Source organism: Quercus suber, unplaced genomic scaffold, assembly GCF_002906115.3.
Source record: "Quercus suber isolate HL8 unplaced genomic scaffold, Cork oak 2.0 scaffold_84, whole genome shotgun sequence".
Taxonomy (NCBI): domain Eukaryota; kingdom Viridiplantae; phylum Streptophyta; class Magnoliopsida; order Fagales; family Fagaceae; genus Quercus; species Quercus suber.
Genome location: NW_027069549.1, coordinates 23,593 through 34,664, shown reverse-complemented (window position 1 = coordinate 34,664; position 11,072 = coordinate 23,593). Strand labels below are relative to the sequence as shown.

At 33.0% G+C, this 11,072-nt stretch overlaps 1 protein-coding gene across 1 annotated transcript; it reads right to left on the bottom strand.

Moving 5' to 3' along the window:
- Nucleotides 1-5,443: 5,443 nt before the first annotated feature.
- On the bottom strand, nt 5,444-7,899 carry LOC112039825 (gibberellin 20 oxidase 1; the record flags this gene model as incomplete). Its single annotated transcript, XM_024072732.2, is given in 5 exon segments — nt 5,444-6,045; nt 6,759-7,080; nt 7,420-7,786; nt 7,789-7,818; nt 7,821-7,899. Coding segments are annotated over 5 exon segments (1,089 nt in total), but the record flags the coding sequence as incomplete, so codon positions are not given.
- Between the last annotated feature and the right edge of the window lie 3,173 nt (nt 7,900-11,072).

The following is an 11,072-nucleotide window of genomic DNA, read 5'->3' as shown; positions in this document are numbered from 1 at the left end:
CTGATTTTGAAGTGACTACAAGCTTTGTCAGTGGTCCTGTGAGTGACAAGAACTCTACATCTCTATTTGAAATTTCACAGGGTATTGAAGAATTTGTGGATGAACAAGCTTCAAGGTTTGCTATGATAGACAGTGAGAGAAATGTAGAGAGAAAGAGTCAAATATAACACTTTTTTTTGGGTTTAGAGATATATATAAAATATAATAAATGAAAGATAATTAATGAAATCCTAATAAAAATATTAGCATTAATGAGAGTCTTTTTTGACTGTTGGATCTACTTAAATCGAATCGTTTAAAAAAGATGTAATTCTTTAGAGTTATACCAGGTGTAACTTGAACTCATCTCTTTTAATTAATATATTAAAAAAAACTCCAAATAAGAGAATTGTAGAAAAGACTATACATAGAATTTGTTTATTGTTGGATTCATTTAATCCTATAAAAGGGTGAGTTATAATTGGTTTTGAGTAACATATAATAATTTAATACTCTTTATAACTTTGAAAATTAAAGAATATTTATTATTATTATTATTATTATTATTAAGATAAATTACAAAAATCTTCCTTAATATTTGAAGGAATGATATTTCGCTCCAAAACTTAAGGGAAATAACATTTCATTCCCTTGAGATTTGAAGAAAATCTACGCATTAATTAATCATTCTATTGTAAACACTACAAAATAATTGGCCTATGGCCGCGGTTTAAAAACGCGGCTATAGGTCACAAAAACGCGGCCATAGCCCCATTTGGCCTATAGCCGCGTTTCTTTAGGCCGTGTTTCTGAATGTAGCCTAAAACGCGTGACTATAGCCCTCAGAGGCTATATGGCCGCGTTTTATGACCGCGGCCTAAGTATACGTGCTATGGCCGCACTTTAAGCGCGGCTTAAGCACTAGCCCTACGGCCGCGTTTTAAACGCGGCCTAAGGATAACTCTTAGGCCGCGCTTAAAACGCGGCTGTAGGGCTGTAGTGAAATTAATAACTAAATATTCCAAAATTTGAAAACATTCCTTGACCAAGCCCTATAATTATATATGATCCATAAGAGTTTTTTGGGCTAAATATTACCATTCCTTATCAACAAACTTCCGCACAAAAAAATACTTCTACTAGTAAATTATTTTCACAACACGAGTAATAAGCAACTCTAGGCATTTATGGTGAAAAATAAACCGAATGAAGCTTTTGAAAAAAATAGAAAAATCAGAAAAAACACTCAAATTTATTAAATAAGTGAGGGAAAAAAAAAAGCATAAAACCACCCCCCCCCCCCCCCCCCCCGCCCCAATTCCTAATGGAATAAACCAAAAAAAAAATTACACTAGTGTATAAACTTTAAACCCAAAGCAATTGTTCACCATACCTGCTTGGAGTTGCTTGCTACTGGGATTGTGCAAAATAAATTTTCATTCTCTGTCTCTCTTTGTTTTTTAATATAGAATTTTGGTGAAAAGGAATTGAAATATTTAATCCAAAAAGCTTTCACTAACCATGGTAATTAGGCCTTGATCAAAAAAAAAAAAATTTCAAAACTTGGAATACTCTATTACTGTTATTAACTGAGTGACTAATTAATATGTCTAATTTCTTCAAATCTCATATAAGGAAAGTGTCATTCCCTTTAAATTTTGGAAAAAGTTTCATTCCTTTAAATGTCGAGAGAAGTAATTATTGTTATTGTTATTATCATAACATATGTTATATCTATATATAGATATAAACATATAGTTTTATAAAGTGAGTTTTGTCCTCTTTCATACTCTGCTTAACGAAACGATCGAAAGGCCAAGTAATTCAAGTACCGATATATAGATACGACTTTAATTTGCTCTCTGAGAAGTCAAATTCCTTTGGAAGAAGCTGGAGGCATCAGTCCACTAGGTCAAGAGATCCTTTGGCTGTTTGGCATGTAAGTGTAGTGTATACACTTTTTTTTTTTTTGGTGGGTGTACACTTTTGTTTACATTGATAAGGGAATATATCATATAATATAAAATAAAGACTATGTTATCTCATAAAATAAAAAATAAAAAAAATAAAGACTATATTACCGTACCTAATTAAATATTATTAGGTAGTTTAGTCATTCTGCTGTTTCAGGGATAAAAAATAAAAACCTTTGTGAAAATCGCTATCGATTAAATATATGTGCACAATGCGAGCAGTTCGGATTATCTTTAGCCATTTCTGACTATGTCACGAGGCAATAAGAAATTGTTGTGGCATTCAGAATAAAATCTTAAGCATTTGATGTACGTATTTGCTCTTTATGAAATTCATTAATAATTATGTAAAGCATGTACATCTTAGGACTCTGTTTGTTTCAGCGATGATGTAAAACGTGCACATCTTTATAAGTCATTTTTCAATAAATATTTCCGATAAAACTATCTTATTTTCTTATGTTTGGTAGAAATCTTAAATGAATTGAAAAACAATTTCATAACTTCTCTTATTTAGCTTGCTATGAGATAAAATTGTTTTTTGAAAAAAAAATTGTAGAAAAAAATCTCTAATTTTATTTTTTAGAGAGAGTTTTAATTTATGGCATCCGTTCCTAATGATAACTCTTTATCATCAGACTAAGACACCAATAAATTTTTGGTGTAGGTGGAAATTGAACTCCAGATCTCTTATACAACCATTAGAGACTTTACCAATTGAACTAACTAAAACCTACAATTTCTAAACATAATTTATGATGCTATTAAACACCTAAAAAATACCAAAAAAATATATATATATATCTTTATACAAGATTTTCAATTAAAACAATCGGAGTGGGTCCAAAGTTATATAGGTGAATTCTTGAACGATGCTTCTTATTTTTTATGTTGCTTTTCAGTCATGGTGTTATCACTTCCTGGTTTTTAACATTTGGGTCATTATCAGAGAGAAAACTGACAAAGCTGCCTCTAATTAGTGATAGGCTAAATCCATCATTTTCTCTCTAAATAAAACAAAGTTTGCCTAGTCGGATGAAAAAGACACATGGAAGTTGCAATGACTTTTGTGGATTGGTAGTTCATGTGAGTGATAAAGCAATGCCAAACTTATATTATAGTATATTCTCATGGTCATAGGCATCGCATTCTTGTTAGAACTGCTTTCTGAAAACAAATCAGCTTCTTGTCCAATTAAGACAAATGAAATGTTAATTAGCTCAAGTGATGGGACCATTAATCAAGGTGCCACAGTTTCTTATTTTTTTTCGTTGCTTCTTGAGTCTTGACATCAATATTATATTAGGATAACTTTAACCAATAGAAGGCAATCATTTCATGGTAAATTGATGATGATTCCGCATGAGTCATGACAAAGACGTGGATATTTATGTTATGAGAAGAGTATTCTGTTTATGTCGATTTTGAGCGTTTCAAAAATTGAAATATTAAGACACAGGCTTTTAGACCTTGATCATAATTCTGAAAAACTCTNTTTCATGGTAAATTGATGATGATTCCGCATGAGTCATGACAATTAGACGTGGATATTTATGTTATGAGAAGAGTATTGCGGAATCCACTTGTGTCCGATGCTCTTATACATTATATTCGTTGAGATATACACAAGTTATCTCATGTCCAAGTCCCAACGGGTCTAATGCACACGAGTTTTTGGACCGATCCCTGCCAAGTTTATTACTGAAAGTAACCTTTCATTAAACATTAGTGTCGTATCTACACTATTTCACCATTTCTTTTCAGAAGGGTTGGTCAGATACTCTTACACTTGAGAATCGTGTTAAATTGCATTCTAGTACAGCAAGTTGACACTGCCAGACTAAGCCTATCTCATTTTTTTTTTTTTTTTTTTTTTTACAAGATAAAAATTCTACTCTAATTTAATCTTAGTGTACATGTGTGTAAAACTCTCTTTTAGAAACTTAAACTCCGACATTTGCTCTCCACACTTCACAAGAACTTTGTACTTATAAAATTACTATTAGTTCATTACGCCAAGAGTGTACGGCAGTAGCCTATCTCATCTTTAATTAGCCACAGAAGGCAACTGATATATATATATATATATTCTTTTAATAACAGCATGAAAAATATTTGACTATAAGAAGTGTTGGAGAGTGTTTATAAAAGGAACTAGTATTTGAGTTTGGGCCTTTGGGGACCCAAGTTGGCGGACTAGAAAACAATATTTAATTTGATCAAGAATAGCAATGAACTCATAAACTTTTATTTCCACGTGAAAAGATGAAACGTGGAGTTTTTAGTTTTTACACAGTTGAAGATTTCTGTTTATGATGTTGATTGATTTGAATTTTGGACCATTTCTTCAAGCAACTTTATTTGTAGAAAAAGCCAGTTTGCTTTCATAACATAGCATCTCTCTCTCTCTCTCTCTGCGCGCCAGAAGACAAAATTCAACTAAAAATTTAAGGGTTACTTTTACAAGGTTTCATCCAATTAATAATCATAAAGGGCTACTTCTGAGGTTGTGTGTCTATTATAAGTAGATAAATTATCTTAATTTTTTTAAGCTAAACTAAGCATTAATCTCTGTATCTTGACTTATTTGATAAGTTTTAAATTTTCAGTTTTTATGTACGGTTTATAAAAACCTCACAATATAAGACATCCACTAATATATATTATATTCATTTATTATAAAATAATAATAATTAGTTTCTTTTGATTGAAACTAACTGAAGCTGCAAGATAGTAAATAAAGACTTTTGTTGTAAGTTTTTTTTTTTGGATAAATTTTAGCTGCAAGTTGATGGCAGAATAGCAACTTGAGGTAAGTGCATGAAGAAGACCAATAGTGTTGCATAAAGGTTGTATATAATCCTATTCGAATGTATAAATGTTGAGTTGTATTTACATCAATAGAGCCTGTCTTTTCTTATTAAGCTAGTACTTGCAGGTCCATTATTACCAATTTTTGTTTTCCTCTTAATTTAATCAAATAAGAATTTCATTGTGGCCTTGATGGAGATTATCTTAGCTGTGAAGATAAGTGACTGTGGTTGGAAGAACAAATAATAGTCCCCTGTTGGTTCTTGAAGCACCTTTTTATTTATTCCCTTTTCTTTTGTACGGACAATGGAAAGTTATGCAAATTTCAAAGTCAAATATATATGCTAACACATTCAGAGAATATATATATATATATATATTGGAATCACTTAAACATATTTTGTTGTATTAAATTAATTAAGTCCATGCAAATGAAATTGGCTTATCCTTTTCATGGGTTGAAAAGGTAGCCCTAATGTTCTTTCTGAGAGATTTTATATTATTATTATTATTCACTTGTTATAATAAGTGGGAATTAAGAATTTGAACTTTAATTCTCTTTGTACAAGAGACTAAAAAAATAAAATATACGTAAATTGAATTGCAAACAAGCCCTTAAAAGGAACTATATCCGTACAATTTGTTAGATTTTATTTAGCATGAAGTGAAGGAAATTGTAATACAACAAAAATGCACCTATTAGGTCGCATTTAACATACATATATACGTAGTTGTTTTGACACAACGAAAATTTAACATGCATGTGGAGCCCATTATAAGCTCTTTATTCCTATAATTTGCTTAATTCACAATACATGATTGATGATTCTTTCCAACACTACCACACTAAAAGCTAATTACAAAGAAAGGCCTCCTTTTTGGTGTTTCTGTTACCTTTTTCCTCACAGTCCCACCAAAAAACACCAAATGCTTCATTTCTCACTCTCCGCCCATTCATGTCAACATAATGGGTAACGGAAAGTTCAAATTATTATTTTGTGTTTTCTTGGATACCCTCGTGATGATGATTCTGTTGAAGCCAGTTTGAGAAAGCATCAAGGGTTTTCATGTCGGCCCGGTAATGTTTCTGCGTGAATTCGAGAAAAGTCGGCCATGTAAAGTCTAGATATGCTCTTGGATTTTCAGCATTGACCAAGCTTCCTGGTGGAGTCACAACACGGTCCCTCCTTGGGCATAAAAAGAACGCAAGAGATTTCCTAACACTTCTGTTGTTTACCACTGCCCTGTGCAAGCAACTCTTGTAAATCCCATTCGAAAGGGCCTGAAAGTTTGCACATTTAACCTTCATTACTCTCTATCTCAACTTTAAGTTGTCAATAAACATGCATAGAATGTCATTTTATTTTTTAATAGAAATTATTAGATTGGTAATGATTTTCTCATACAACTTATTTCACATCTTTCATACTTTTTTTTTACACACACACACATATATATATATATATGAGAATTTTCACCTGCTTTTATAAATACCAGTCTTCCTAAAATACCCTTAGGTGGGTAAAAAAGGGTGCATCTATATTTGATGATAATGTGAAAAGATAAATAGATAATTCCTTTCATTTTTAGAAATGCATATATATTGGGACGATCCAGAAAAAACAAGGAGCATCTAATCTATTTTGGAACAAAATGATATTTATAACCTTTCGGTTATGAAAGTATGTGGTTGTACTGTAGCAAAAAAAAAAAAAAAAGAAGAAGTATGTGGTACGTACAAACTGGCCCTTAGGTGGAGAATTTTTTTATTAAAAATGAAGGGCTATGGAACATGAATCACATAATCAAAAGTAGTCAACAAAGAGCAACTTTATATACCCAAACTTTTTACCATCGCTGTTCTCTTGATTCGCTTCTATTAACTCACAACTTGTTCTTGATGCATGCAAAACACAGGCATCACAAAATTTAATTTTTCATGGAACATGCAAACTATATGTCATTTAACTTCAAAAATTAACTTGATAATCTCACCATAAATGTGTCACCAATGTTGACAACAAAAGCATCTGGGTTGGGACCAATATAGTGCCATTTGTCATCTACGAACACTTGAAGTCCGCCAACTTGATCTTCGTGAAGGACTGTTAAAGATGTGGGATCGCAATGTGGACCCGTTCCTAGGGTTAGATCTGGCTTTTGGCATAGTGGGTAATAGTTCAATCTCATTATTGAATCATGTCCTTCAAAGAATTCTCTGAAGTACTTTCGGCCAACTCCAAGACTCATTCCCAGAAGCTCCATGATCTCCAGAGATAGAGTACTCATGGCTTCACAATATTCCTGGTACACCCTCCTAAAACAAAACAAACCGATAGTTTAACGAAAAAGCAAAATAGGTAGATAACTTAATAAACCGAATAAAAATCATCTGTCCCCCTCTGCGTGTTCCCATAGATGAGGAAAACTCATGGGATAATAGATACGTAGAAAATGTATTTAGTTGTAATTAGAGTAAAAAAAAAAAAAAAGTCATGAAAACTCATGATCTGAAAAGGGGTCCAAGAAAAGCGCAAGATGCTTTTCACTTTTCCTGGGAAATGAAAACCATAATTGAAATCGCGAAAACATTTTTGATAACGAATCAAACATGTTCTTGTATTCTATATAATATAATCTTCTTTTTTTCTCTTACCCGAACTGTCTGAAATCTTCTCCCATCACATTCAATAAATAGTCTTGGACAATTTTGGAGGAGTGATCACTGTCACAATATCGGAAAGAAAGTGTCTCCTTCCATGGAAGCTTGGAGGAGAACCTGCCAGTAAAGCTACTAGCGTAACCACAGTGTTCACCATTCTTTCTTTGAGCTCTTTGCTTTTCTGAGAGTTGCATGCCAAAAAAGTTGTCCGTGTACTCGTGTGCTTTAAGTAATAGACTTGAATCTACGCCATGATTTGTAACTAGAAAGAACCCGTGCTTCTTGCATGCCTCATTGACTAGCCGAGAAGCGTTTGAGACTGCTAGTGGGTCTCCAGAGAGGAAGGCCTTCAGGTCTATAGGGGAACTAGAAGTTCTGGCAACTCAGCGCATGTTTTTCATGGTCAGGCCATATGAAATGTGATGGTATGTTGGATTCATATTGAAGAACCGATGAATCAAAAACCAGAGCTTTTTTTGATCATTTTCATTATTTGTTTTGTTTGCTGGTGAATCCACCTATCGCCTTCATATATAGTAGATTTATGGGGGCATGCTTGTCAAAATTCCCCTAAGAGAGAGAAGAAAAAGAAAAAAAATTGTGGATGGGAAGAAAGTTAGCTACTTTCAGAATATGGTAACGTAATACTTATTCTCATCATGATATGAATTACCATAAATATAAAAGAAGAAATGAGAGCATCATGTTATTATATATATATATATATATATTTAAGTAATGCTATAGCTATAAACTATTTTACAACATTTTTACAAACTATTGATGTGACAAATTTTTATTAGTTCTAATATGGGTCCACTACTAACATCACATTTATATTTACCAATAATTATTTGAAAATTACTAAAGCCACATCAGCAGTTTGTAAAATTTTTGTAAAATAGTTTGTGTCTGTAGCATTACTCTTTTTTTTTTCTTCTTTTTTTATACAAGATAGAATTTCTACTCTTCTCTAATCTAAGTGTATATGTGTGTAAAACTTCTTCCTAGAGACTTAAACCTTAGCCTTTATCCCCACACCTCACAAGCATTTATATTAATATAGTGACCACCATACCAAGAATGCACGGTAATTCACGTTAATATATTCTAGAATTACCTAATAATTTTTTCAGAAGGAGAATAAATGAGAAGAGTAATTAAAGTTAGAGAATGTTTAGAAAGATAATTTTTGTGTTACAACTTTTATCACTCAACTTTTTTCTTTAGCAATACTATAGATACAAAAAATTTCACAACAGCTTAGATGGAAAGCTTTAATTAGTTCATCCTTTTTTTTTTAATTGGTGGTGGGTTCCAATTATATGTAGTTTATATATACTTTACTTTTCTGACTTTTCATATTAAAAACTGTTGATGATTTCATTACACAAGTCCATAATAGTAGAATTTTTTTTTTTTGAAGTCGTGCCAAAAAAAAAAATGGTGACAGTATTTTTGTCGGCTAAAGAAGAATTTTTTTATTTTTTTTAATAACCTATAATAGTTAATATGACTACAAAAAAGAGAAACAACAACAAAAATAGTCTCAAAAAAAAAGAAAAAGAAAAATAGTGTGTATATATATATATATATATGCAAGCTGTATAATAGGATTATGTTGGTTAAAATTTGTGGGAGACTTATAAATTATACAAATCCTCCGAGCAAGATTGCTCTTTTTCTTGGATGCCAAAGCCTAAGAACAAGATTATGGCTATATATGACCAGAGTATTAAAGGAGTAACAATACAATATTATCAAAGTACAATAATGACATATTTCCTCCTATCACATGATTAAATAATGATCAAATCGTGATCAAAGCATTATCAAACAATCTCGAATTAGTACAAAAGCCATGTCATCAAAAAGATATTGAGATAAGCATCAATTTGGTGGGCTCAGAGCACGGGAATTCTAAATGAGGAAAGAGAACTAGCAAGTAGCAAGAACACAAAGTGGAATTTTATACCAAACAAGCTATGAGTCAGAGTGACATGGTCTCACCTCTATTTGTGCCCTTCGGCCACCTTGTCAAGTGGGCAAGATGCATGAATCGCTTAATCTTTCTCTCTACGGGTTGAGCTCATTATCTACAACGAACTCCTTATTAGTACACTGATGCCTCTAAGACAAAAGTATGAAATAAATCACCACTGATTATAGATTATGAATCATCCTTGAACTCCATTCAGAGATTGAATAGGTATATATAGTATAGTTAAATTTTTTTTTTAATAGTACTATATAGTTAAAATTAAAAGTTTAGAGTTTCAAATATACATCATTCCCTCTCAAAAATTAAGTTAATCCAAAGATATCATTCGCTTTTCAAATATAACACACACTTGTGACCCGCTCATAAAAAAATAAAAAATAAAAAATAAATTATTTAAAAAAATACCTAAACCTAAGTGGTGATACCTTATTGAAGACGTAAACCACCTCAAAAAGTGTTCTAACTCAACCATGGATCACCAATACCTCAAGGTACCTCATCCCTTCACACCCCTCTTTGGAATTAATTTATAGTCGTGTATATATGTGGGGGATGATCTTATTAATAATTTTGTATTTCTTATGCTAACTATAAATCCTTTATTTTTCTTTTCTTTTATATTTTCCTAGTTTTTATTACTATTTCAGTTATAAGAATCAAATAAAATAAATAAATAAAGTGGTGACTAACTATATACACACACACGTACATATACATATGTGGGTGGTTGAACTAGTTTTTTTTTTAAAAAAAAAACAAAGGATAACAAATTGCTCTGTCATTTTTTTTTCTTTGTGGTTTTGGTGAATTAAACAAAATATTGAGTNTTAAAGAGAGCGAGTAGTTTCCCATAGCCTGAGTCCGAGGACCATGCAGTGCCTTGGTCTGTCTAACACTTTCATTTTCTCTGTAAGTATCTAGTTTCCCCATAGGTTTGAGTCCGAAGACCATGCAATACCTTGGTTCTGTCTAGCACCCAGGTATAAAGGAGCGAGTAGTTTCCCCATAGGCCTGAGTCCGAGGACCATGCAGTGCCTTGGTTCTGTCTAACGCTTTCATTTCTCTGTAAGTATCTAGTTTCCCCATAGGTTTGAGTCCGAAGACCATGCAATACCTTGGTTCTGTCTAGTACCCAGGTATAGAGGAGCGAGTAGTTTCCCCATAGGCCTGAGTCCGAGGACCATGCAGTGCCTTGGTTCTGTCTAACGCTTTCATTTCTCTGTAAGTAGGGGTTTGTCCTCGGACCGCTTTACTGGAGACGATTCCTCCTTCGGTTGGATTAGGATCTTACGCGTGGCGTTGATCTCGCCTCCAGCTCGAGCCCCCATCTTTTTTTATTTACGAAGCGTCCCTGGCCGTTCGTGTTCCGCGCTTGACGTTTCGGTGCGCGAGACGCGCCTTCATTAATGTCCTCGTGAATTAGCACAAATCCAACGGTCTACGGTCCCCTTGGAATTTGGTGGCCTCATTATTAGCCCTGCTGGTAACTCTCTTTTCGAATTCTGCGTGGATTAATTCTCACCAACCTCCATCCTCTATATAAGGCTTTCGGGGGGATGGTTTCTCCATACTCCATGAACTTTCCAACGCAAACAGAAAAAACACACTCCTTCAGCTCCCCCAGCCCCTTTAATAACCCCGCCGG